Source organism: Astyanax mexicanus, chromosome 3, assembly GCF_023375975.1.
Source record: "Astyanax mexicanus isolate ESR-SI-001 chromosome 3, AstMex3_surface, whole genome shotgun sequence".
In the NCBI taxonomy this organism is placed as follows: Eukaryota; Metazoa; Chordata; class Actinopteri; order Characiformes; family Acestrorhamphidae; genus Astyanax; species Astyanax mexicanus.
Genome location: NC_064410.1, coordinates 35,631,279 through 35,656,775, shown reverse-complemented (window position 1 = coordinate 35,656,775; position 25,497 = coordinate 35,631,279). Strand labels below are relative to the sequence as shown.

General features: G+C 36.4%; 1 protein-coding gene across 1 annotated transcript in view; it reads right to left on the bottom strand.

Annotated features, from left to right (window-relative positions):
- col28a1a (collagen, type XXVIII, alpha 1a) overlaps nucleotides 1–25,497 on the bottom strand; it is a 35,677-nt gene that overhangs the window by 7,048 nt on the left and 3,132 nt on the right. The window contains exons 3-23 of the mRNA XM_007236460.4: nucleotides 24,397–24,959; nucleotides 22,335–22,355; nucleotides 21,345–21,404; nucleotides 19,321–19,374; nucleotides 19,164–19,208; nucleotides 19,049–19,075; nucleotides 17,699–17,743; nucleotides 15,418–15,462; nucleotides 11,791–11,844; nucleotides 11,622–11,690; nucleotides 11,448–11,516; nucleotides 9,716–9,784; nucleotides 9,548–9,616; nucleotides 8,134–8,202; nucleotides 7,928–7,996; nucleotides 7,780–7,848; nucleotides 6,362–6,433; nucleotides 4,674–4,742; nucleotides 3,575–3,646; nucleotides 2,804–2,872; nucleotides 2,522–2,590 (exon numbers count right to left, since the gene is read on the bottom strand). Of these exons, the coding sequence (XP_007236522.3) occupies nucleotides 2,522–2,590; nucleotides 2,804–2,872; nucleotides 3,575–3,646; nucleotides 4,674–4,742; nucleotides 6,362–6,433; nucleotides 7,780–7,848; nucleotides 7,928–7,996; nucleotides 8,134–8,202; nucleotides 9,548–9,616; nucleotides 9,716–9,784; nucleotides 11,448–11,516; nucleotides 11,622–11,690; nucleotides 11,791–11,844; nucleotides 15,418–15,462; nucleotides 17,699–17,743; nucleotides 19,049–19,075; nucleotides 19,164–19,208; nucleotides 19,321–19,374; nucleotides 21,345–21,404; nucleotides 22,335–22,355; nucleotides 24,397–24,959 (1,748 nt within the window). The remainder of the gene's footprint in view (nucleotides 1–2,521; nucleotides 2,591–2,803; nucleotides 2,873–3,574; nucleotides 3,647–4,673; nucleotides 4,743–6,361; nucleotides 6,434–7,779; nucleotides 7,849–7,927; nucleotides 7,997–8,133; nucleotides 8,203–9,547; nucleotides 9,617–9,715; nucleotides 9,785–11,447; nucleotides 11,517–11,621; nucleotides 11,691–11,790; nucleotides 11,845–15,417; nucleotides 15,463–17,698; nucleotides 17,744–19,048; nucleotides 19,076–19,163; nucleotides 19,209–19,320; nucleotides 19,375–21,344; nucleotides 21,405–22,334; nucleotides 22,356–24,396; nucleotides 24,960–25,497) is intronic.

Sequence of the window (25,497 nt, the reverse complement as noted above, 5' to 3'; positions counted from 1 at the left end):
ACCATAGTTTTATGTGTAGTTTCAATGTTTTATGGCAACTTTCTTCATAAAAAATAATACTGCTAAAAGTTTGTCTGTCATTTAGAGCATTTATTTGCAGAAAATGAGAAGTGGCTGAAATAACAAAAAAGATGTATAGCTTTCAGAACTCAAATAATGCAAAGAAAGTTTATATTCAAATTTTATTCAAATTTATATTCAGAAATCAATATTTGGTAGAATAACACTGGTTTTTAATCACAGTTTTCATTCATCTTGGAATGTTCTCCTCCACCCGTCTTACACACTGCTTTTGGATAACTTTATGCCACTCCTGATGCCAAAATTTAAGCAGATCAGCTTGGTTTTATGGCTTGTGTTCATCTATCTTCCTCTTAATTATTTTCCAGAGGTTTTCAATTTGGTAAAATTAAAGAAACTCATCACTTTTAAGTGGTCTCTTATTTTTTTCCAGAGCTGTATATATTAAAACAGAAACTAACAGAAATCCACATATCTTTTTGTAACCATAAAACATGCCAACACATCTTAATTACAAAAAAGAGCATACAGTCTATACAGTCATTGGTTCAGAATCACTCATCTTGTCATCTTGCATAACAAGAAAAAGAACTTATTACCAGTGTTGGGAGTAACGGCGTTAAAACTAACGGCGTTACTAACGCCGTTACTTTTTTCAGTAACGAGTAATCTAACTAATTACTATGACTGTAACTATAACGCCGTTACCATTTCCGACACCCCGTTACTGCACGTTACTTTAGCTGCTCTATGAACTTTTTTTTTTGAACTTCGCTTTGCCCTGCCCCTCCTCTTTCGGGTGAACTTGAGCTTCTGGCCGCTGTGCCTGTGGTTTACGTGGGTTGGCGTGGTGAAGTGAGGCACAATTGTGACGATTTGCGTGCTCTAATCAATTCAGTGATTGCCGTGGACAGCCCAAGTTCCGAATTAAGGACGTTAAGCTCTTTTTAGCTGCTCTGGTTTTTGTGGTGCTGCTGCTTTCTATTTTAGAGCTTAGATTCTCTGCCCGAACACGACCTGACCCGAGGACCGACCCGAAATCGGGCTCCTATTTTTATTTTATATAAAGCTCTGGTGTGATAATCACAATGTTGCTAAGTAACCAATTATTATTGTTCACTGAAGCGAACGAAATAGCGAAAACTGAAAGTGAAAAAACATTTGTGTTAACTGAATCTAATAAAAACGGTAATTAAAAGTAAAAAAAAAACATAACTATCTCGAACTGTATTTTGTGTTTATAAAACTAACTAAAACGAACTGAAATTACTGATAGAATACCCTCATTTTCGTGTTTAATTTATTTATAAGCGCTGTTGTACAGCGGAGTTGTACAGGGCGGTGTTGTGCCGAGCGCGCGGCACCTCGTGGTCCGTTAGTTCTTGTGCAAAGCGCTCGCGCTAGCCGCAAAATACGACAGAAAACACTGAGAAACTGCAGAACTATGTATGGGATTACAATATGCGTGCGAGGCAGATGAAAGAGAAACAGCAGATACAGTGTGTGAGAACATTTACCTGTGAGTTGTTTATATCTCTCTCTCTCTTTCTCTCTCTCTCTCTTTCTCTCTCACGTTTCTTAGATTGATCTCTCTGATGATATTTGTGAAAACTAATAAAAACTAGCAAGCCCACCCTAAAAACTTACTGAACAGAAAAAAAATGAAAAATGTAATCACGTAGCTCTGGGCGCACGTGAACGCCTCCGCGTTTGACTTGCAGCACTGTGTTTAGCTGTTCTTAAAAATCATTAAATTAAATAATAGTTCTATGCTTTTATGTTATAGTGTTAATTAACATAATTGTGATTATATTTCGCTCATTCAATCAGCCCGAAAACAGACAGTTTATGGGGCGGATCGGTCGGGCTCGGGCTCATAATGACAGTTCATGGTTCCGGCTTGGGCAGAACGTGCACGGGCTCCGGCTGGGTCGGGTCGGATTTTTTGGGCCCGATCTAAGCTCTATTCTCTTTTGGTTATATTAATACCATTTAGATTGTTGTTTTTGTCCATTATTTTGTTTTGTTTATATATACATATTTCCTTTGAGTGTGGCTTGGTTTGTTTAATTTCATCCCCAGACGCGTTTTTCCGTTTTTTCCGTTTTTTTCAGTATTACAAGTTTTAGTAATTTTCTTTGGTTCTGTGGAGAATTTCGTTTAGTTTTTTTGAAATTCGTTAGATTATATTTTTGTCAACATTTTGGGTTCATTTTCGTTTGTTATTTCTCTAATAATAATAGTAAATGCATAATTGATTTCCTTTTTTTGACGGGCGAATAATAAAAAGTAACGCATAGTTACTTTTACTGGTAACTAATTACTTTTATAGTGGAGTAACTCCGTTAGTAACTCAGTTACTTTTTTAGAGAAGTAACGAGTAACTATAACTAATTACTTTTTCAAAGTAACGTGCCCAACACTGCTTATTATATCCTAATTTTAGGCCAAAATGCCCCTTTAAGATTAGTGACATATCCCTTCTCTTAGAATGTGTTACCTTAGGCCCCGCAATTCCAATGCCAGGCTCTCCTACTGGACCTGGTTGACCAATGGGACCTAGTTCACCCTGTCAATAAACACAATGAACATGTTATAATGATCACATTATAAGCACACCAAACCCTCCAGTGCGGGGCTCCACTGAAACTATAAGGAATAGTAAGTATATAATAAGTTGTATCATGTGGTAAAGTAATGTAAATGTTTACTGCAGAATGTAGACCAATAAGACAATAACATATTAGATAAAGATAAGATACATGAGAAGGATTACCATTACCTTTGAACCAGGCAATCCACGACCAGGAGGGCCAGGCATCCCTGTCATACCCAGACTACCGGGCTCTCCCTAAAACACACAATATATATAAAACATTAATTCCATTTAGTATGTCAGTCAATCAATCTATCATTTCTCCCTCTCTGCAAACATTTTTAACATTGTCATATCTTTATCTTTTCAGCCTAGCATCATTAACACTATTTGACAAATGAGACAAATTATTTTAAATGTACACTCATTATATTTATGCAATGCTAAGAAAGTTTAAGATAACCAGGGGCAACAAATGGCATGGAGTTCCTACAAGTATTCTCCCATGATCCAAATATTCCTGTTGATAGCATGTCCAACAGCGTCCTACACAAAAAGCTTTTTTTTTTAAAAGTTTACACTCTTTACCTTTACCTTAAGATGGCAGCATCTGGAGATTGTTATGCTACGGGTTTTAATAAGCTTCTTGAGCACTTTTAAAGTTCTTAATACCTCGTTTTAAATGTCATGGCTCTCCGGATTCTACCAATGAGGTGGGAAGCTACTAAGCTTGGATAACGGTGTAAAAAGCAATTTATGCAAGGCAAAATGCCCCATATGATCCATTCTAAAGCATGTTATCACAATTTTACACTGGAGTCCTACTTCAAACTTAGTGCTGAGGTCCTCCAGGAACACAGTCTGATACACAAATGAAAGAGATGACATGACAAGTTAAAAAGATGAGCATGACATTAAAACTCAACATTCTCAGAGAACAAAGAAAATGTGCCTTACTTTAGCACCTGATGGTCCTACAGGTCCAGTAGATCCAGGGAAACCTCGAACTCCACGGTCACCCCTATCACCCTATAGGGAAACCACCACAGTTCATATTCATATTCATTGTGTTTTTCCCACTTTAAATCATTAAAATCTACCCCCAGAATGTTCATTTTGAACTTTCTGTGAGCTGCCTTTTTCTATTATTGTATGAGATAAGCTCTGTGTTGTTTCTGTGCTGGAAGCACTTTTATAGTTTATTAGCTTAATTTATAGCTATTGTTAACAAGCTAAATTTAATTTAAATTATCTAAGAGAATTTCTGCTATGTTTTTTTTTAAAGAGAAAACTATTAAAAAATATTACTTTATGCATTAACAAGCAGTTGAACCCAGATTGACTATGGCACATTCAGTGTGTTTATTTTGTTTATTTGAGTTGAAAGAACTGACTCTAATTTCCAGTTTTTATACATGAAGTAAGTGCAGTGTGCTTTGTCTTTAATAGAACTTTAATGGAAATTTGTGTTTTTTTAATTTCTAGGGTATGTACCATTTTAATGTAACACAGTTACATCATGGTCTTAGGATATATATATATATATATATATATATATATATATATATATATATATATACTTTATTTATCCCAGAGGGAAATTCTGGATTTTTTAATGTTAAATAGAATATTTGCAGATCTTCTATTGTGTCCATTGTATTTTTCCCCCCTAGTTTCCCCTGCACTCTGCCCAGCTCCATGTGTCTGCTTTAAAAAAAAATATGCCAACATCCCTCTTTTCCCTAAAAAGGAAATCCTGGATAAAGGCGAGCTATGCAACTACAATACACAATAGAAGAACAGCAAATATTTGCCCTAAGACTGTGATGCAACAAGGTGTGTAGGGTGGCAGTTGGAATTTACGTCTCCTAAATGGATATAAAATGGCTTTTGCGAAATGGATTGTTATGCAACTTGCAGGAAATGGATCAGGATACGTCAAAGCATGCGTAGTAGTTAGGAACATGACTAATACAGTCCTTTACTTTTGATTGCCTTTGTTTAGTGGGGATATGGGAAAGTATGTAGTAAAGTATTACAAACAATGAAAACTTGCCTTTTCCCCTGGAAGTCCTATTCCTGGTCCACCAGGAGCACCTTTTACCCCAGGTAACCCCATCTCACCCTAAGGTTAAACAAATCCAAGGACAACAAGTGAGTTAAAAACACACACAAACAGAAGAAATTATACAGTCTGCAGTAAAAGAAATGACTTTTTAAAATAAGACTGCCTTTATAAACAGTTTATAAATGTTTACAATTAGTTTATTACTGGTTACTAATTAGGTTGTAAATGCTTTAAAAATCATTAATAATCAGTTATAACACATACATAGAAAGGGCAACAATGACCTGTTGTTTGCCAAATAGTGAACCCACAGCCATCTATATTGTTGCCCTTTCTATTTATATGTTATAACTGATTATTAATGTTATTATCAGATTATTATCTGCTTCTTGCAGACCTTTTATATCACTTGCTGTTGTGTTAGAAATAAATATGTGAAATTACACATGCATTATCTGTATGCTTAAGAGAAAAAAAAACCTAAAAAAGGGCTAGCGACACCCCTGGGCACCATGATGGCATTAGCAAGAAAGAAAAGGCCATGTCTGATGGATACAATTAAATTACTGTCAACTACTAATTGTTATGTGCTTTTTGTACAAAACAGGACCTAGATCTCATAGCATGACAGACCATCATGAACAAAACAAGCCACCATTCGAAACTGTGGGAAACCGAAGAGCAGAGCCTATTCGAAGGTTCAAAAGCGTTCTTAAAATAAAGTAAAAGCTCAAAACTTATACAGCTATACATCGTCTGACGCACAGCCCCTAAGAACAGCTCAAAAGCAAGCAAAAATTTCAAGTGGCACAAACTAACCCAAGCTCAAGAGCCATTATCAGATATTTTCAGCTTAGCAAGCGCTAATGACAAGTCAGCATACCACAGTGGTCAGAACTAAAGAATGTAAGCACTCATGCCATGTTTAAACTGAAAAATTGCTAAGTCATTGGTTGTTGTTGTTGGGAATTTTAAGTCTCAACAGACCAGAGCTCAGAAAGATTAGATCTTTCCAAGATTAGATCATTGCCAAGAAAGATTAGATCTTATCACATAGTTCTTATCATTACAAGTTTGACTGGTCTTCAAAAACACGGTCATAAAAACATGTGAGAAGTAACAGAATATGTCACAAGGTGAAATGAACCATACGAGATGTTTGTGTGCAGGAAATGGTCCGATCAACCTAAAGATTTTTTTTTGTATTCTTTCTTTCAGGTTTCGCCACACACAATGTATTTTACAGGGGTTTGAACCATCATGTTTTACTATGTCCTAGAATTCCCAAGCCTTCCTATGAAGTCCTCCCACTGTACCCAAACCTGTTTGGTTTGATAATGATGTTGCCCTTGCATTAAGGCTGTAGATCCAGCGGTTCATGGATATAGAGAAAGGTCATCCACACCATCACTCTGGTTTTGCGTGTATTTGCAATTGTTGCCTGGGTTTCAGGGTGCTTCCGTGTCTGTGTTACCGCCTGCCTCTTTCCTATTAGTTAGGCTGTAATAATCTGCTCTCTAGCCACCTTCATGTTTTCTGTATATCACACTGTATCTCCAAACAGAACTAATCACCCTGCCTGCTGTTATATCCATAACATATACATGTTATATGCATATATCTTATCAGATGTATGCACACTATAACTATATAGTTAATAAGTGAATTGTGCCTACCTTTGGCCCTACAGATCCATCTTCTCCTGGGATACCAGGAATTCCAGGAGCGCCATCTGGTCCTGGCTCACCCTGGAAAACACATAACATTTACCTATTTTAACAACAAAACTGGAATTTAATGTAAACTATATCATTACTGTCACACAAAAACCTTGCATCTCAAATGTTGCCATGTTTTGCCAAAACAGAGACAGAAATGCTTTGCAATAATTTGAAACTAAAATTCCACTGAAAGTTAAGAGGTTAGAGCTTAGATCAGGCCCAAAAAATCCAGCCCGACTCAGCCCAAGCCCGTGCACGTTCTGCCTCATCGTCCCGTGCTCATCGTTCTGCCTCATCGTCCCGCGCCCTAAACTGTCTTTGTGAGCCTGAGCCTGATTTAAACCTGATATTTTTTTATTAAGTAGAGCGTTAAAACTGAGCTTTTTAAAAACATTTCCAGGCCGTTTAAATGAGTGAAATCAGTTCAGAATGATGTTAATTAACATTGCAACACTGAAGAAGCATAGACTTATTATTTAAAAACAATGTTTGTTAAGAACCAATCTCTCTGTCTACTTTAATATAATTAACAATGTTTAGGAATATAAAACACTTTCTAAACAAACACATTTTTTAAAGCATACAGCCTAAGTGCAAAAAACAAAAACACACTGCACACTTATTAAACCGAAATAGACCAAAAACTATAACATTTACAATGACTTTCGTCTACTCTATATAATATAATTAACAATGTTTTAAAATATAGAATACTTTCTGAGCAAAATATATATATATTTTTTATTTTAAGCATATAGCCCACGTGCAAAATACAAAAACAGCAGTAAGGCTTGTGCTGTCTTTTAGCTGTGGAATGATAGGAGCATGCTGAATTAACACACTCTACGAAGTCAACACATGTGTTGTTAACAGCTATCAACAGCTTAATTCAGTCCATGCTTCTGACTTTCCTTTGCATTGAGCCAAAGTTAGCTTACCGGATATAATTTTCCTCCTCACTTCAGAAGGCTCCATTTTGTTGGCCTGGCTAGTCAAGTAACATTCTAACTTGTGCACCTTTTTATTTAAAACTCAGTTTGATTTGATTCAGAGATACAATGTTTTGCATGAAAGTTAATGATAAGGAAATCATTTTCATAGGACAAAATGCAATGGGTCAAATAGAATATATTAGCACTAAAAAAAGAAGGGCCATGCTCTTAGTCTTATAGTGGCACAAATACAATAGCATGTAGTGAAATGTAAAGGTCTTCTTCATGAAATTGCTTTGCTTTCTTACAATGTGTTTTACTGATTAGTTACATCACACATTTATATGTATAGAGGAGCAAAGGTGACAAAAATGCTTACTTTTAAAATATTCAGAATTTTAGATTATAATGTTATAATATACGCAGTGTAAAAGTCTTTACTTTTGGGCCAGGTTCTCCCACTCCTCTTTCTCCTGGTTGTCCGTGTTCACCAGGAAAGCCCTGGTCCCCCTGTAAAGAACCAATAAAATATGTTCTTAAACAGACACTTTATGGAGAAAAAATGTTTTTATTTATTTAAAGCACTTGCCTTTGGTCCCACAACGCCCACACCAGGAGTTCCTCTGGGGCCTTGTGGGCCAACTGGTCCTTGGTCACCCTGAGTAAACAATTAATAGCTGTCAAAATAGATAGTGAAACAAAATGATAATCCTATAAAAAATGAAAAGAACCACTTAATCATCTAAAAGGTCTAAGTACAGAGGAACCATAAGAAAGGTAAAGTTATTAGATTGCCTTTTCTCCCTGGATCCCAGCTCCAGGAAATCCCACTGGTCCTGGCAAACCTGGAGCTCCAGTGTTTCCCTAGAGTGCAGAAAGAATAGAATTTAAAGTTCCCATTTCATATTTATGAGGGTTCCTCACAACTTCATCAGATATTTTTAGGTATCAGATATTTTTAGATATGATAAGGCCAAGAAACAGGTGCTACAGGTCTAACATACGACTTCTCATTTAAGGGAGCAATGTGTGTGGTATGGCTGTGGTGTGTAAGTGGTAGGGCTGTAATGTGTGAAGGGCAGGGATTTAGTGTGTGAGTGGAAGGTCCATTGTGTGCGAGGGGCAGGGCTGTAGTGTGTGAGAGGCAGAACTATGGACTGTGTTGGGTAAGGTTTTAGTATGTAATTGGCCAGACTATAATAACAATAAAAATATAATAATGGTTGGGCTGTTGTGTGTGAAAGGTGTGTCTGGGGTGAAAGAACCAGTTTTTGTTAGGTGTGGGACTGTGATGTGTGTTGGGCTGAATTATGGTATGAGACAGTGGGGCTGTGAAGAGGTGTTGTCTGTGAAAAATCTAATAATCTTTTCTAACTCAAATTTTCCAGAATCTCAACTCAAATTTTACTGCAGAAGTCTGTAGTCTGTAGAAGCAAAAAAAGGGAATAAAATAGGTTAACAATTACTCTTTTTCATTAGTATAACAGTCTGTTCTTTTAACATCTATTTCCCACAATTCACAAGAAATGTCTGTACTTTTTATTCACAACATTTTCAGAACAGATAAGTTTCTGAAAAGTAATATATTAATATGTTTTAGAGCTGCAGACAACGTCATCGCCTTGTATACAATGGGTGTACAATGGTCGAATATAAAGATATTTAGGATATATTGCCCAGTTTTACTCATTGCTGACACTGCTGTTACTGATTCTGATACTGATACATACTTCCAGAGCTGTATGTATGATATATCTTATTTAAAGACGTGGACCTGAGTTAAATGTAAGCAACAGACTATTAGTATTAATCACATGCTTATGATGAGAAAGCACTATATTACCATATTAACCATGTATAATCTAAATATGAAACTTCCAAATTTAATATGGGCTGTTAGTTTACATTCCTCAAAAAATAAATAAATACATAAAATGCTATTTGTATGATTCAGGTGTTTCTGCACTTTTGCATAAACCATTACTTACACTCAGTGTTTTTTAGTTACATTATTAAATTATTTTTAACTATATACATTTAGGTATGTGTACTTTTATTATTATAAAATATTTGTTATTTTATAATTATGAAACCTGCAGACTTCTGCAATGTCTAAAGAAAATGGGTCAAGCTTCTAGAGTGAATGGAGAAAGCCCCAGAGTAACTGTTGCCTAACATATAAGGTCAATTATCAGAGAAAATATCCTACCTTTTCACCCTTTATGCCTAACCCTGAGGGTCCGGGTACACCCTTTGGACCTTCATAACCTCTGTCCCCCTAAAAAATACAGGTCAGCAAAACAAGCCACCGTTACAAAAGTAGAACAGGTGTTTATGGTGCAGCTGGATGGGAAAAAGGGAGTTAATAGGTACTTACCTTGGGTCCTGGTACCCCCTCACCTGGAAAGCCTTGGTTTCCCTGCACTCCTGGTGGTCCTGGTGGACCCTTACAAAGACATATACTTAATTAGTAATATCAAAAAATACAAATTTCAAAGGTGTCATTAAGTATCAGAAAGCTTTAATCATGTGGGATCCAAGTTTCTACATTAATAGTAAAAAGAATTGTTGCACCCAGAAAGAATTACTGAGAGGAATGAAACTTGGAAGGGAGTCGAGCCAGAGTATCCTGGAGTGACTCAGAATGAAAGCGGATCATCCTTAGTGACATGTCCAACTTTACTCTTGGTGGAAACAACTGGTGAGTATCAATTTCAATGGTTTGTTGTCATAAGTCACATATCCAGAAGGTCTGGTGTCATGACGTGGGCTTTTGTCTTCATTACAGGCACTTTGATAGCCCCGTGTTACATTAATAAGATCCTGAAACCAGTGGATCCCACATTCCAGTGCAATATTCCAAAAGGAGAATGCTCGTTTGCATATTGCTGCATATTGCTATGCCATAGCCATGATCTATCCCCAATTAAAAATGTGTGGGGAGCTAAATGATGATCAACACTCCACCCTGCCACAAGGTCTATAGGAACTGCATGAATATTCATGCTGCATGGGAATGAACACCATTAGGAACCTTCCACAACTTGCATTACACGTGTTACACAAGCATTACACACTACCGTATTTTTCACACTATAAGTTGCACTTAAATTCCCTTAATTTTTCCAAAACTTGTCCGTTGCACCCTATGTATAAATTTTACCAGTCAGGTATTAAGTAGCAGTAAAGCCACTCTGCTGAAGTACAGCGTTATAACTGAGTTTCAGTTTAGTATTAGCATTAGCCGCTAAACGCTCTGAATGCTAGCTCTTTGGCCGTTCCAAAGTGAGTGTTATCGGCCTCTAGTCTGCACATTTACCATGTTAGAACAAGCTACATGGGACAAACCGGTAGCTAATATTGATCTGGCTTACTGGAACACTCAGGGTTCCTTAGTGTAGCAGTGTATCCACTAGCAGTTAGCCGCTAATGCTAATGCTCCAGCTTTAGTGGAGATCTGTAAATCTAAGCTTACTGTAAATAAATGGAAGTGCCTTACTCACCCAAATAAACAGTTTTCAGGAGAGAAATCTGTATAGATTTACATCCAGTGCTCGTTTGACTTGTCTGACTTGTCTGAAATGGTTTTTTTTAATTACAGTTTTTTTCTTACTTAACTTAGCTTTACAGGTCTCGGTAGAGACCTGCTTAATTTAGAAGGAAAAGATGGCGACACCCCTGTTCCTACTACTAGTTACTACAGTTGCATTAAAGTTGCAAAATAGACCAGAAAATAGACATAGTGCGCCTTATAATCTTGTGCAAAAAATATGGTACTTCTAAATGTGAAGCAAGAGTTGCCCATACAGCTTCCATACAGCATTATAATCTGACTTCTGAATATAATTTTTTTTTTAAATATTTCTTTAATGACAAGTGTAATTCATACATGAATTAAAAAAAACACTCATTCAGTGACTATCACAAAGTATTTATTGTAATATTTATTGTAATTATTGTATTATTAACTGTAGGCCCACAAATAGAGTTTAAGGGTGTTATGTCACCTAAGAATTAGGAGACAGCAGGGATATGTCTCACTCTAGTGGACATATTTAACACTCACAAGTTTTGAAAAACAACAGAAAAGCACCAGGGTTATAACTTACAGGTAGTCCAGGCTCTCCGACACCAACTAGGCCAACTGGACCGGGTCTGCCCTGATTCCCTTTATCTCCCTAAAAAAACAACATGTAAAGACTAAATAACAAAGGAAGTAACAACACAATAAAGTCATTCATTGCAATCATTAAATTCCAGGCTGAAATTTTAGAACTGCTAACCTTTGGGCCAGGAAATCCAGTTCCTACATCCCCTTGTGGCCCAGTAGCTCCAGTCGGTCCACGGTCACCCTGAAGAAAAAAGACACAATTGGTCCAACATAATTTTTGTGTCTAATATTTATGTAATAAAATGTTCTCAGGGTAAAGGTGCAGTAGCTAAAGCCTTTACCTTAGGTCCAGCTGGACCCTCTGGTCCAGTGTCACCAGGGCTACCAACAGAACCCTGAAATACATAGACACAGATAACAGCAGATAACAGACATGCATCATAAGCATGCCAAGAGAGTGCAACAGAGCGTGTCATTTCACAAGCATCTGAAAGAATTTGACCTGTTGGATGCCCTGATAACCAGTTCTGCTCAACGATAGGGATCAAGTCTATTCTCACCTTATCTATATCTTGTTTTGATTCTCTACCTCACAAGAATGAGCATTGCATCTCACCTTGAATGTCATATCATTGTTTTAATTTCCTCCTGTAGAAGATTCAGGGTCATCAAGGCCAATATAGCCAGACATACATTTCTTAAACCAGAGTGGACTCTTGCACTTTTCTCTGTAGGCCAAAATATACAACCTATCCTTCCTGGGTTATTGAACATGCCAGTTATTGTTTTGATTAATATTCTTTTTATAATGCAGCACAGTTGCCTCCGGGCATATCTAACTGGAGAATGTGTCTTCGAATCATATGTCTCTCTATTTGTAACTCATGGATTTGTGCGTCCTTCTATGTTTTTGTGTGAAACTGACCAATGGACATTCAGTTAAATCCCTAAAGACTTACTTTGGTATTACTTCATTTGGATGGTCTATTATAGATAGATAGCCTCATAGATGCTTAACTAACATTCATCTGCATGTCTATTAAATGCAACTGAACTCTAAAGTGAAAGTTAATAATTTTCTGTTGAATGTAGGGGTTAATTTTAGGGTTGATTCATGGTTTAGGGTTGGGGTTAGATTCTATACAGAATAAATTACATTCAGGAGTTAATCTGCATTTAATTGACATTCAGCTGAATGTTAGTTAAGACTTTTTGAGACATCTATAATGGACCATCCAAAAAAGATGTTACCCTAACAAAAAATTCTAATTTAAGAATGAGGTAATGTTAAATACAGTCTTTCACTTAAACTGGCTTTAAGGGCTGGGATAAAATATATATTCAATGTTTACTCATTGTCTAGGGACTATAGATGTGAGTCACATACTATCTCAAGATAAAATGCCATAGAATATGCTGTACATTTTCAAAAAGTAATCTATGCCATATTAGTAGAAAGATATCAATACAAATGCTTTAGATATATCAACCCCAGTGAGATAACCTCACTTACGCCAAACCCTCTATTGGAGTGGCCCATAATTGTCTAACCACCCTTACTGTGTGCCGTAACTGTATAACTTTCCTTAATGTGGTAAATTCGGCTATAACCTAGCCTGATGCTCATGATGCTCACTGATGCTCATGATTTTCTCCTAAATGATCTCCTAAATGGAATCTCATAATTTCCTGTATTGTGACTTATAAACTTCGCTTACCCTGGCGTAGCTTTCTTACTTCTCTTAGGATGGCCCAAAATTCTACAACCTCCATATTCACTTTCTATATCCTTCTTCTGTTCACTGTTGGTCAAAACTCTATAATGTCCTTTACTGTGGTTTATAACTGTACAGACTCTCTTACTATGGCCCAAATCTCCTTTACAGTGGCTAATAATTCTGTAACCTCCCTTATGGTGGCCTATGACCAGAGGTGTCAAGTACAAATACTATGGTACCTTACTTAAGTAGACATTTTTGGTAATTCATTTTTTAGATGAATATTTACTTCTTCTTACATTTTTTTTACACAATTATTTGTCATTTATACTCCATACATTTTAAACATAGCATTGTTACTCATATTCCATTTCTGACTTCTCATCTTTCAAAAAAAAAAACAAGAAAATCTCTATCCAGAATTTGAATTTGATTGTGGTACCATTCCAACTCCCTATTGGTTTATACACGATCCATCACACCTGCACACGTCACATCACACTCCAGCAAGAACATAGCAGACATATGTAGCCTAGTATAAAGATGATCTGTGACAGAGACTCAAGCAAAATGTCCCAGCTATACTTTATTAATATATTTGCATTGTACTAAAATACATATTTTTTTAATTGCCATTTACATTTTAATATAACATTATGTCTTTTAGAAAAATGGGTTTTGGGGAGGTGGGGTAGTGCACTATAGATCCATGTGGCACAGCCTAAGTTTTTATCCACATTATATTACTTTTACTTTTATACTTAAAGTAGTGGAGTAAAAAGCTTGAGTTGATCTTCAGCGTCTACAGAAGTATTATAAACTCTAGTATCTAAAGTTCTAAAGTTCTACTGAGTAATGAATGTCAATACTTTTTTGCCCGTGACTCTCTATCCTTCCTTATTGTGACCTATAACTTTGGAAGAGGTTGGGCTTTTCTCTTTATGTTACTCATATTAATTGATCACTTATTAATTGATGCAATCAAATTATTTACTAAAGAAAAGGATGATGTGCACTCGCTGAAGCACTGTTTGTCAGGAAACTGCCAGCTAAGACTGCTTACCCGAGGAAAGCAGAGTGTGTGTGGGAACTGGAAGCTGGATCAGGCCTATCTAAATCCAGATCGGGTCAGAAAAAGCTCTGCCTTGGTCATGCCAATGCCAGAGGGGCACATATTGAAGGAGCAGGGACCTCTCTGCTCATGTTAATCCTGCCGGACAAAGTGTGCCCTCAGAGAAGAACAATACAGTTTAGGCTGCTATCCACAGCTTTAGCTACGCTACATTACCATCAGGATCACACCTAATCCCGGGTTCACATTCCATAAGTGCAGAGATGGGAAAGCTGCTCAGGCTTTGGGATCGATTCCATACATGCATCATTATTTCCTCATTATTGCAGGGGTGATTTACACACTCATACACAGATCATGTCAGGGATGCACAGACACTTCCTATTTCTTGTTTGTTTAGGGCAGAGCATGTTTTACATCAACTAGAAGGAAACCCGTAGAGGCATCTATATATTTAGGGAAGTTCTGTTGATTTTACAAGAATTACGAAAATGCATATCTAAAAATTTTGATTCATCTGTAGTTCACTGTTAAGTTTAGTTGGGAAATGGGTTAAATTCTTGAATTCGCAATGAAGAATTTTCCATTTAGCCAAGTGACCTCTCCCACTGTTTAAGACTTGAACTGGACTGAAGGTCTTACATACTAGATTAGAGTAATACAATTATGAATTATCAGCTTAATCAATCAGTTTTGTTTTTATTTCCAATAGATTGGATCAAATGCATATATAAAACAACCCCTTAAGCCTTCTGGAGGTTTAAGATATGTCTCTGATTGTAAATATGAGCAGAAACCAAATTTTAATTTTTTATATATGTTTCATATACTGATGGCTGTAAGCTTGTTAGTGCAAACACACTACTAAAATCTTATAGATTTCATACATGAATGATTATTTCCCTTATTACTGTGGGAGGTGAGTAATAAATTATTGTCTCATTAATATGAGTGAGATTGAACTCAGCACAGCATTATTATTGCAGTGCAAATATCTTGATGAGTCCCTGCGGGAAAAGCACAGCCCACATTAACCCCATCACTGCCAAAATATAACCGTGACACTACACCGTCTACACAAGCATGATACAATTACAAGATAGATGAATAGACAGACAGACAGAAAGACACATAGATGAACATCTGACTGAACAATTTGATGTTTGGTGTAAGGTCACCTGCTCTCCTGGAGGTCCACGAGGTCCTGGTGGTCCATCTACTCCCTAAAGAAAAATAAGAGAATCAAATCACAGGCTGTGGTGACCAAATTTAAATAAATTTTGTGTTTTATGTACTGCAGGGCTGTACACAACTGAAAAAATGAAAAAAAAAAAAAAATATATATATATATATATATATTAGGGGTGTCACGATCTCGATATTTTATCGAAATCGATCGAAATGAGGTCATGGTCTCGAGTATCGAAGTCAAAACGAGAATCGACGATCCCTCCCGCGCGCGCTACGCAAATGGCGCAGCGCGCTACGCAAATGGGGCAGCACCAACACAGCGCATCCTATTCATGTAAATAGAGAGAGCCCGCCCTCAGTTCGGCTGTGTGAGAGGCAGAGAACAGCTGCCTTTCAGCCACGGAGGAGAAACTGAAAACGGACTTATAGAATTAAAGAAAGGGCTCTCAAGTTTTGAGTGTCGGCGGGAGTGTGATCACTGTTTTTTTATCTGTGCAACGGGGGAGGGGGGGGGTTGGGGTGCGCACAGGTTTTGTATCTGTATCTGACGGAGGGGTGGGTGCGCGCAGGTGAGAGCGTGTGAACTCGCTGAAATGCGTGTGTCAGTGTGACTTGAGAACACTGACTATAGATCACAGTCAGGTGGATTAAAAATCTTAAACTTATGATTGACTACACCTGTTGCTTTCCATTGAATTAAAAAAACAACTTTCTCTCAGATAAAATTAATAATATATCTTTCTTAAAGAAAAAAACTTGTAATTCTCAGGGACCGAGTCTTATTTTTCATGTTTAACTGTTATAGTAGGATAGAGTTCAGTTTGTTAAGGCTTTAATTGTTCCTATTTTTTTATTTTTTTTATTTTATTTTGCACGTTGCAGTTTTAATAGTGCACACTGTTGCTACCAAAAAAGTCACTAGATTGCATTACCATATATATATTAATAAATAATAATAATAATAATAATAATAATAATAATAATAAATAATATATTATTTAAATTTTATGAGGCATAAAATAATAAAATGTAAATATATAATAAAAAAGAAAATCGAGAATTGAATCGAATCGTGACCCTCAAATCGGAAATAAAATCGAATCGAGGATTTAGAGAATCGTGACACCCCTAATATATATATATATATATATATATATATATATATATATATATATATATATATAGTGTAGCATAAAATCAACATGATTTCATCTAAAAGTCATATACAGCTCTGGAAAAAATGAGAGACCACTTACCAAATTGAAAACTTATGTAATATAATGAAGAGCCATCAAACCAAGCTGAACTACTTGGAATTTTTGCACCAGGAGTAGCATAAAGTTATCCAAAAGCAGTGTGTAAGACTGGTGGAGGAGAACATGCCAAGGTGCATGAAAACTGTGATTAAAAACCAGGGTTCTTTTTTGTTATTTCAGCCATTTCTCATTTCAGCAATTAAATGCGCTAAATGACAATATTTTTATTTGGAATTTGGGAGAAATGTTGTCCGTAGTTTATAGAATAAAACAACAATGTTCAGTTTACTTAAATATACACCTATGAATAGCAAAATCAGATAAACTGATTTAGAAACTGAAGTGGTCTCTTAATTTTTTCCAGAGCTGTATATTGTACAACTCAAGCAACCATAGTATAGTGTCATGTTGCACCATAGTCTAGAAGAGGGTTATTATACTGCATGTTAAATTGCATATATAGCCTCATAAAATTAACCTTGCAATCTTATCCTACACAATGGCAGTCGACAGAAAAACATTCATTGCTTATGGGAGAAAGCGATTTGTAGCCACAACACAGTGACAAGCGGCAAGTGACAAAATGAGTTCCGATTTTTCTCAACTTTAAAAAAATGATTACAACGTGGTAAAGTGACATTTTACGCCAATAGGCCAAACAAGTTCTTCACACTAATCACAGCCACAATGTGCAGCATTTGCTCTGTGAAGTTTTGATTCCCATGTGTCTCTAGAGAGTGGTTCTCTAGATGACTAGAGGCGTATAAAAGCTGTTTTTGCTTTTTTTGTTTTATATGATGCATTTGTGCTCAAATACAGGGGTAATTTAGAAAAATTAAAGCTTGGGCCAAAGTAGTGGATAGCTCAATAGGTGCTATCATGCTAACATGCTAACACCAACACCAACAGCATCGAACACACCCACAAGAGACAAACATGGGGCAACACACACAATTTGTCGCCTGCCAATGTGAATGCAGGGTTAGCTCTGGAAAATGATTAAAAAACCTACTTGATCTCCTTTCATCCCCATGACGCCACATTCTCCTCTCTCGCCCTGCAGTACAAAACAGAAAGAGAGAGACAGAGACAGAAAGAGAGAGCTGTAGTCTCATGGTTATCTGACATTATCTCCACATGGTACAGCAGCTACACAGCTAACTACACTAGCTCTGGTCATTTCATGATGCCACTGCTTGAACTTAAGAGTTAAAATAATGAAGCCTGATGCTCCCTATGCCTAAAATATAATTCAACATTTACTGCAATGTCTTCGAATTAATCTTATCTGTGCGATATTTGTATACGTAATGCCTATTACATAAAGACACTGTGTGTTAAAAAGCCCTGGTTGTCTGCTGGGAGATTAATATTAGAGTGATCTAAAGTCTGTCTCTAAGTAATTATTTAAAGAAAAGCAAGAAGCCAGCTGATGCTTTTTGATTTAGTAATGGATATGTCTTGTTTTGGGATATTTCCACATCAGTTCACTATGTTCATTTATTTCAATCCAGTGTTGCCTTAATTTTTCACCAAGATCTTACAGCATTGATGATGCTAGAGTCTGACCACTGCACATCACCAAAGATTCTCAATGAGGTTAAGATCTGGACTCTGTGGTGAACTCTCTCAATCCATGTGTGAAAATGATGATCTCATGCTCCCTGATTCACTTTTTCACAATTCCAGCCCCATGAATTCTGGCATTGTCATCTTGGAATATGGCCGAGTCATCAGGGAAGAAAAAATCCATTGATGGAATAACCTGGTCTATATGCAGTATATTCAGATAGTCAGCTGACCTCATTCTTTCAGCACATACTGTTGCTGAACCTAGACCTGACCAGCTGCAGCATCAACCCCACATCATTTACTTAGTTAAATCCAGGTGGCGAATTTTGCCAGGTAGTGTATTACTTAAGCTGTACTGCAAATAGTTTGTAGTCATGCAATTGTACAGTTTACAACATGGTTTTAAATGGCATCTTAATGTTTTTATTTAATAGCTTAATGACTGATTGAACTGAGCAGACACAATAATAGGGTATTAATACAATTATAAGTATAAAATTCCACTTTAAATTAGTTTGACTTCAAATGAATATCACAATTATCATTTAACCTCAATTACAATTAATAAGTGATTATTTTAATGAGTGACATTTTTCTTTTATGGTGTTTTGAATTATTCCCCATGTTGTTTCTGTTTTGCAGATTGGGCAGGGTGCAGTCTCGTGACTACACAGTTGGTTAGATTAATTTTCTTTTTCTGAATAAGAACAGTTGTATATATAAAAATATACAGATACATTCAAAATTAATTCTCAATACATCAATACATAAAAAAATAAACAAGACTAACCTTTTCCCCTGTAGCTCCTGGTCTTCCCTTTAACAGAAGGAAAAGCCACACAGTGATTACTAAAAATGCCAAATAAATGTCAAAAGGGACACTTATAATAACATCCTGATGTTACCTCAACACCTTCCATTCCCGGTCGTCCATTCAAACCAGATTCCCCCTACAATAAAAACAAAGAAAAACAAAATCAGCACATTTTCTCTAATTTTCTACAAAATATATTTTTCTAGACCTGTACTGCAATGCGAGATGTGAGTTAAATCCGAACTTACTTTGGATCCTTTTGGCCCAGGAGGTCCAACAGGACCTGGATTGCCAGGTTTTCCCTTGAATAGAGAGAAAATGGTAGAGAAGTTCAATATTGTTAACTATTCTATGCTGAAACTGTCTAATCATGTCAGTGAAATGGGTTGAAATAGGTATAGCGCATCAATGTTTCAACATCTAGTGTAAATCAGAGTTTAATTACATATATCAGCCTGATGTAGTAGGCATAGTAACAAAAAAATAACTGTTACTGGTACATAGAATCATGAAAATCAAATAACAAACTAATTTAATTTAACTAAATAGGCAGATGGGAGGGTGGAAGGCTTCAATAATGATGTAAAAATATCCTGCAATTATCAGTAAGGCTTGTTATGTTCAATCATTTTTATAATTCTACAATTATATTTTTTTATTGTTTGTAGTTTTATGTATTTTACTTTAGAGTGCAGACTAGTTTCCATATATTGTTAAGAAGCTACATTAAAATTCTTCTTGTTTAAAAAGTAAGGGATTTTTGTTAAAAAGAATACCTTGCTGACTGCTGACCTGCAGGTACAGTCTATAAGCAATGATCTCAGACTTCTTTGTCCATACTAATCCTCGGCCTTTGAACTTTGACTCCTCTTTTGCACACACACACCATGCACCTTCATTCTCTGAGACCACAGGCCCAGAAGAAATAGGGTCTTTATGCCTCTCAGCACCTGCAACACTTTCCGTGTGGGAAATACTGTCCCGTCCTGACTGAGCCTCAACCAGAATCCACCTGCCCTGCACTGTCCTAAAACCACAGCTTTCAGAGCGACACGAAGATCAGACCAAATCACGCTTTGCTCTCCTGCCAAATCAAACATACGCTTAGTGTGAGGATTATGCACCCTTTTACACAAATCAGTGTGTGTGAAGATGAGGTGAGAAACATTGTGAATTTCTCCTGTAAAGCGTTTGTAGCCGCTTAGGTATTATCCAAACACCGAAATGCCATTCTTTCCACATCACATATTACACACCTCACTGCAGAACGAGCTGATTTTCCCAAAACATTCAAATAAAGCCGTCTATGAGAATTAACCCTCATCCTAAGAAAACATCCTAAGAAAACAAGCAGAGATTCAACATGATAACTTTAAAAAAACAATAATCTTGAAATGTCCTGTAAATGTGATCAAAGGATGTGAAATAATTAGTTACATAAGTGAATTAGTGAATAAGTGGAAAATAAGGGAAATTCACACAGGTAACAAGTGTTTAAACATATTTATTTTAGGAATTTAACTTGCATTTGCCATATTACTAAATTTTTTTGTACATTAAATTACGATACTAAGTGGTATTTTTCATTTTAGAATAAAATACAATTCAATTCAGATCAATGAAGTATCTCTCTCTCTTTCTCTTTCTTTATTATGCTTTAAAATGTGTAGTTGTACTTATTTTTACACAGGAAACCAGCAGTGCATAAATTGCTGTTGCCAATGTATAAAAAAGTTTTACAATAATAATCCTAAAATGTCATCACAGGTAACGCTTGCCACAGCTAATGTCAAAAAGCATAAGTCGCATCAGAAAAAGATCAAACAAGTTTGATTTTCATGGCATTTGTGCAAGTAGGGGACCACTGCTACCAAAAAACACATCAGGGCAAGACTAAAGTTTGCCAAAGAACACCTAGACCAGTAATGGAACCATGTGCTTTAGAAAGATAAATCTCAAATCTTGCCTAGTTCTTTAAATAGAACAGACTCCAAAATCATTTCTCTAACCTTGTTCTTATTATCTTCAGGTCTTCTGCAATTCAATTGCTTTTTACTTTGGTCTATAATTATATTACCTCACTTTCAATATTGGTAAAATAAAGACAAAATGTTATGAAAAAAGACAAATGTTATGCTTGTATGAAGTTCATAGCTGACTGTATACAGGCATTATATGGAAATGTGAGTACCATCTAATCAGTCTGCACATTAAATTAGCAAGAACTTAGAAGCTAATGTGGTTAATTGAATGGAAAATGCGTTTGACTCACTTGGTTTCCTGCTGGACCCCTCTCTCCTTTGTCACACAGACAGGATCTAGGTTGGGGACACTGCAACAGAGACAAAAGCTGATCAATCAGCAGCAGAGTTCTTTCATGAACAGTCTGACACTGGAGACTAACTAGGTTAAATGTCACTGTTAAAAATCACACAGGGGTTTTATTCAGGCATAATTCCTATAGCCTAATAAAAGCCCTTGATTAAGACTTTGGATAGATGGAATGAAGATGGGCATGGGTCAGCAGAAAATGCTGGATGAATCCAATCTGGTCCAGTAACAGATCTACTATGTGTTTCATTTAGCCGAGTATGAGCATTTTAAGTGTACAACTAAAAAGTTAAAATGGCTCATTTTTGAATTTCAAATCAGTATCAGCATTATGGAAGTACGGTGGTATCATGCCATGTCTATACAGATCTGGAAAAAATTAACCACTTTTTTTTCTGAACCAGTTTCTCTGATTTTACTATGTATAGGTATATGTTTGCGTAAAATGAACATTGTTGTTTTATTCTATAAACTACAGACAACACTTTTCCCAAAATATATTTGCAGAAAATGAGAAATGGCTGAACTAACAAAAAAAGATGCAAAGCTTTTAGACATAAAATAATGCATAGAAAACAAGTTCATATTCATAAAGTTTTAGGAGTTCAGAAATCAATACTTGGTGGAATAACCCTGGTTTTTAATCACAGTTTTCATGCGTATTGGCATATTCTCACACCGCTTTTGGATAACTTTATTCCACTCCTGGTGCAAAAGTTCAAGCAGTTGACCTTGGTTTGCTGGCTTGTGATCATTCATTTTCCTCTTGATTATACTCCAGAGATTTTCAATTTGGTAAAAACGAAGAAATCCATAATTTTTAAGTGGTCTCTTATTTTTTTTTCCAGAGCTGTATGTCATCTATGGCTAATTTTTCCTATCTCTGTAGCATGAACAACATAGTGTTTTCATGAATATAAAACATACTTACCCCTAAATTAGCAGCTGCTCTCTGTAAAATAATTGGGAGAAGACTGTGTTATTTACAGTACAATGCAAAAAACACTCAGTATAGATTACTAGTGAAAGTAGTAATACAAGGAAGGCAAGAAAAAATTAGTTGTAGATCGTAAAACTTATTGTAAAATGTAAAATGAAGTTCTTCTTTAAAGCTGGGTATGGCCGTGCTAACACTGCTGTTTTGACCAGCCCAGTGAACATTTTACTTGGTCTGATTTTTGTGCACATATATTAGTCTGTATGGCACCAAAGCAAGAAAAATGTTCCAGTCTGCCATAGTTATTAAATAAAAGGCCAGTGACACAATGTGATTACTAGGAGAAATCACTTCAGAAATGGCTTTTGACCATGCACCTGTCAGTCCTGATGCTGTCAATCTGCCTGCTCTGAAATTTGTACTTAACGACAAAGATTCCAATTTCCAGCATGCACACCAAACTTACACTCCGGATTCCCTGACTCCCTGATCACGTGATAGTATGGCGTTCCCATTTCACAAGCTTCTGATTGCCCACGCCTTGTCTTTCCTGTATACCCCTCTGTTTTCTCTGTCCCTCACCGTGTACTGAATCGATCTTGCTTGCTCTTCTACTAAGCATTTCTTTTGATTGTTTTTCCTTGTTACCAACCTTGTTAGCTGATCCCCTGCCCTCTCAGCAATAGGCCTGGGTATCGTAAATTGTAACCAAAAAATACAAAAAGCAATAATTATTCTCAAACAATGTATTTATTAAACAGCCAACATGAGTAATCTCATTCTCATACTGTCACTAAGAAAGGCTCCATCTTTCTGGATCTTTTTTGAACGAAAAAAATGAGCATGTTTTTTAAGAAAAAAAAAAAAAACAACAGCATAACTTATGCTTAAACTTTAAATCTTTTCTCTAAGCATATTGCTGGATACATTTAAGATTTTGTTTTTAAGAAATATCAGCATTTTATTCAATTATATTTATTTTAGTGGTGTCAATCACTTAAAAATGAATTCTAATCGTGTTTGGCCTTTTCATGGCACGTTTCATGCAAAGTATTGAAAGTAGGAATCTTTTTAGTTTGGTCAGAGACTTTATGGTATCGAATTTCGATACCCAGCCCTACTCAGCACATTAGAAAAGCTGATCATTGTGATAGATTGACATGAGCATGCGAGGGCAGGGTATACTAAGGGGTGGACAGCCAATTAAAGTATTTTTTTGTTTTAGATAATAAATAGAGACAGAGTAACAAAACTAATTCTACAACCACTTTGAGGCGCAAACTCACTAGGTTTAAACATCAAAAGTGTCATCTATCAGCACAAATGGCTATTTTTTTTTGCACAAAGCACTTGCTTCACCCAAATGTGCATGTGTGTATGTCTTAAAATGATTACAGAATTTGCTAACACATTAAGTGTTGACTAACTAACATGAATTAATGCATTAGTTACCATAACCAAGATATGAGGTAATACATTAGCAGTGCTTTAATAGTGAAATAAGTATACCTTAGTGAAACCCAATAATGCCTGTTAATAGCATTATTAACATCTGTCAACCATTACTAAACACTTAATCATCTTAACAAATGCTTCACTCGTAACATTAGTTTAAATACATTTCATGTAAGAGTAACAGTAATTAATGTTGTTCCATGTTTAAATCACCTAAGCACTGTTTTAAGCAATGTATTGTCTCATGTCTTGTTCATGGTAATAAATGCATTAATTCATGTTAGTTAATCAACACTTTTTTGTAAAGTGTTACCCTGAATTTTATTCTGTAAATAGGTAATTTCTGGTAATAGGTAAATTATATAATTAGTAATTCTTTGAAAACACACAAACATTTTTTTCATTTATTTAATACAAATGTTTTTTAAATCAGTTTTTCCACTTTTCTTATCCAGCTGATCAAATAAATGAAGTGCATCAATTTTCTGACAATCATGTGAATGATTTAAAAAATGCCACTCTCCGAAATCTCTTCTGCAATTTGAGGCCTGATCTTCTATTCACATAGTCAGTCTAGTGGTCCTTAATTGTCTGCACTTACCAGCTCAGTAAAGAGTTTTTCATCCAGCTCAGGGTCCCCAAGGTTGAACACATGTTGCTGCGCGGGGGCACTGGCAATGGACCTCAGCCTGGCAAACCTCTGGCCGTCTCGTGACTGAGGGGACAGCCCAATGGCGAACACTCTGATGTTGTGGTTTTTGGAGTCAGCTGTCGCCGACAAAGCACTGGGGCTGCGTGGGTGGTCTACACCGTCTGTAAACAGCAGGACAATACGCACACTGCTGCTTGCTGTCTCCCTGGCGAACAGCTGGGTGGCGTTGGAGATGGCATATGCCGAGTAGGTGCCTTGCCCGATGAAGGACATAGCAGCCACCCTGCTCTGAAAGACATCCACGTCCTGCCAGTCACGGAAGTTGTGCTCCACAGAGACGGTGCTGCTGTACTGCATCAGGGCCAAACGAAGTCGCAGACGCCAGCCGGCCACATCCAGCTGCATCAGTTGCAAAGCAAAACGTGTCACAAACTCTCGCTGCTTCTCAAACTGTGCCATAGCCGTCTCAGAACTGTCCACGAGGAAGGCCACCTCCACTGGGCAGATCAGAGCTGGATAAGAAAACAAATTGTCAGGAGATGGAGAGAGGCTTTTACTGAGTGCATTCAAATAAAGCAGTGGTTTTAATGAATGTTTCAGTCTACATCTGAAACTATTGGCTGCTACATTTCTACTTTTCTAAGAAGGCTTAATGTTGGAAGACTATTTTATTATGTAATTCATTATAGTAGTAGAATTATAGTACGTTTTGAACACAGCCACAACAAACCTGTCCAAAGTGGAGGTTTGCTGTTTGTTTTGCCCAAATGTCCAGAACCAGAGTGAGAATCACTGATTTACAAACTTTAATACTGTATGGGCGTAAATGTAACTTATATGACATGGCTTTCTGTACACTGAAGATGTCATGAAAATTTATTATATCCGCTCATCTAAGCAATAAAGCATTTTTTTCTGCTCTTAACAGTAGCAAAAAAAAAAGACTGAAGTAAATATATAGTTCCGATAGCACTCCTGAGATACATTTGTTATGAAAACAGCTAGCACTAGTATTTATCTAACAAGTTAATTATATAAATGTGTGACCAG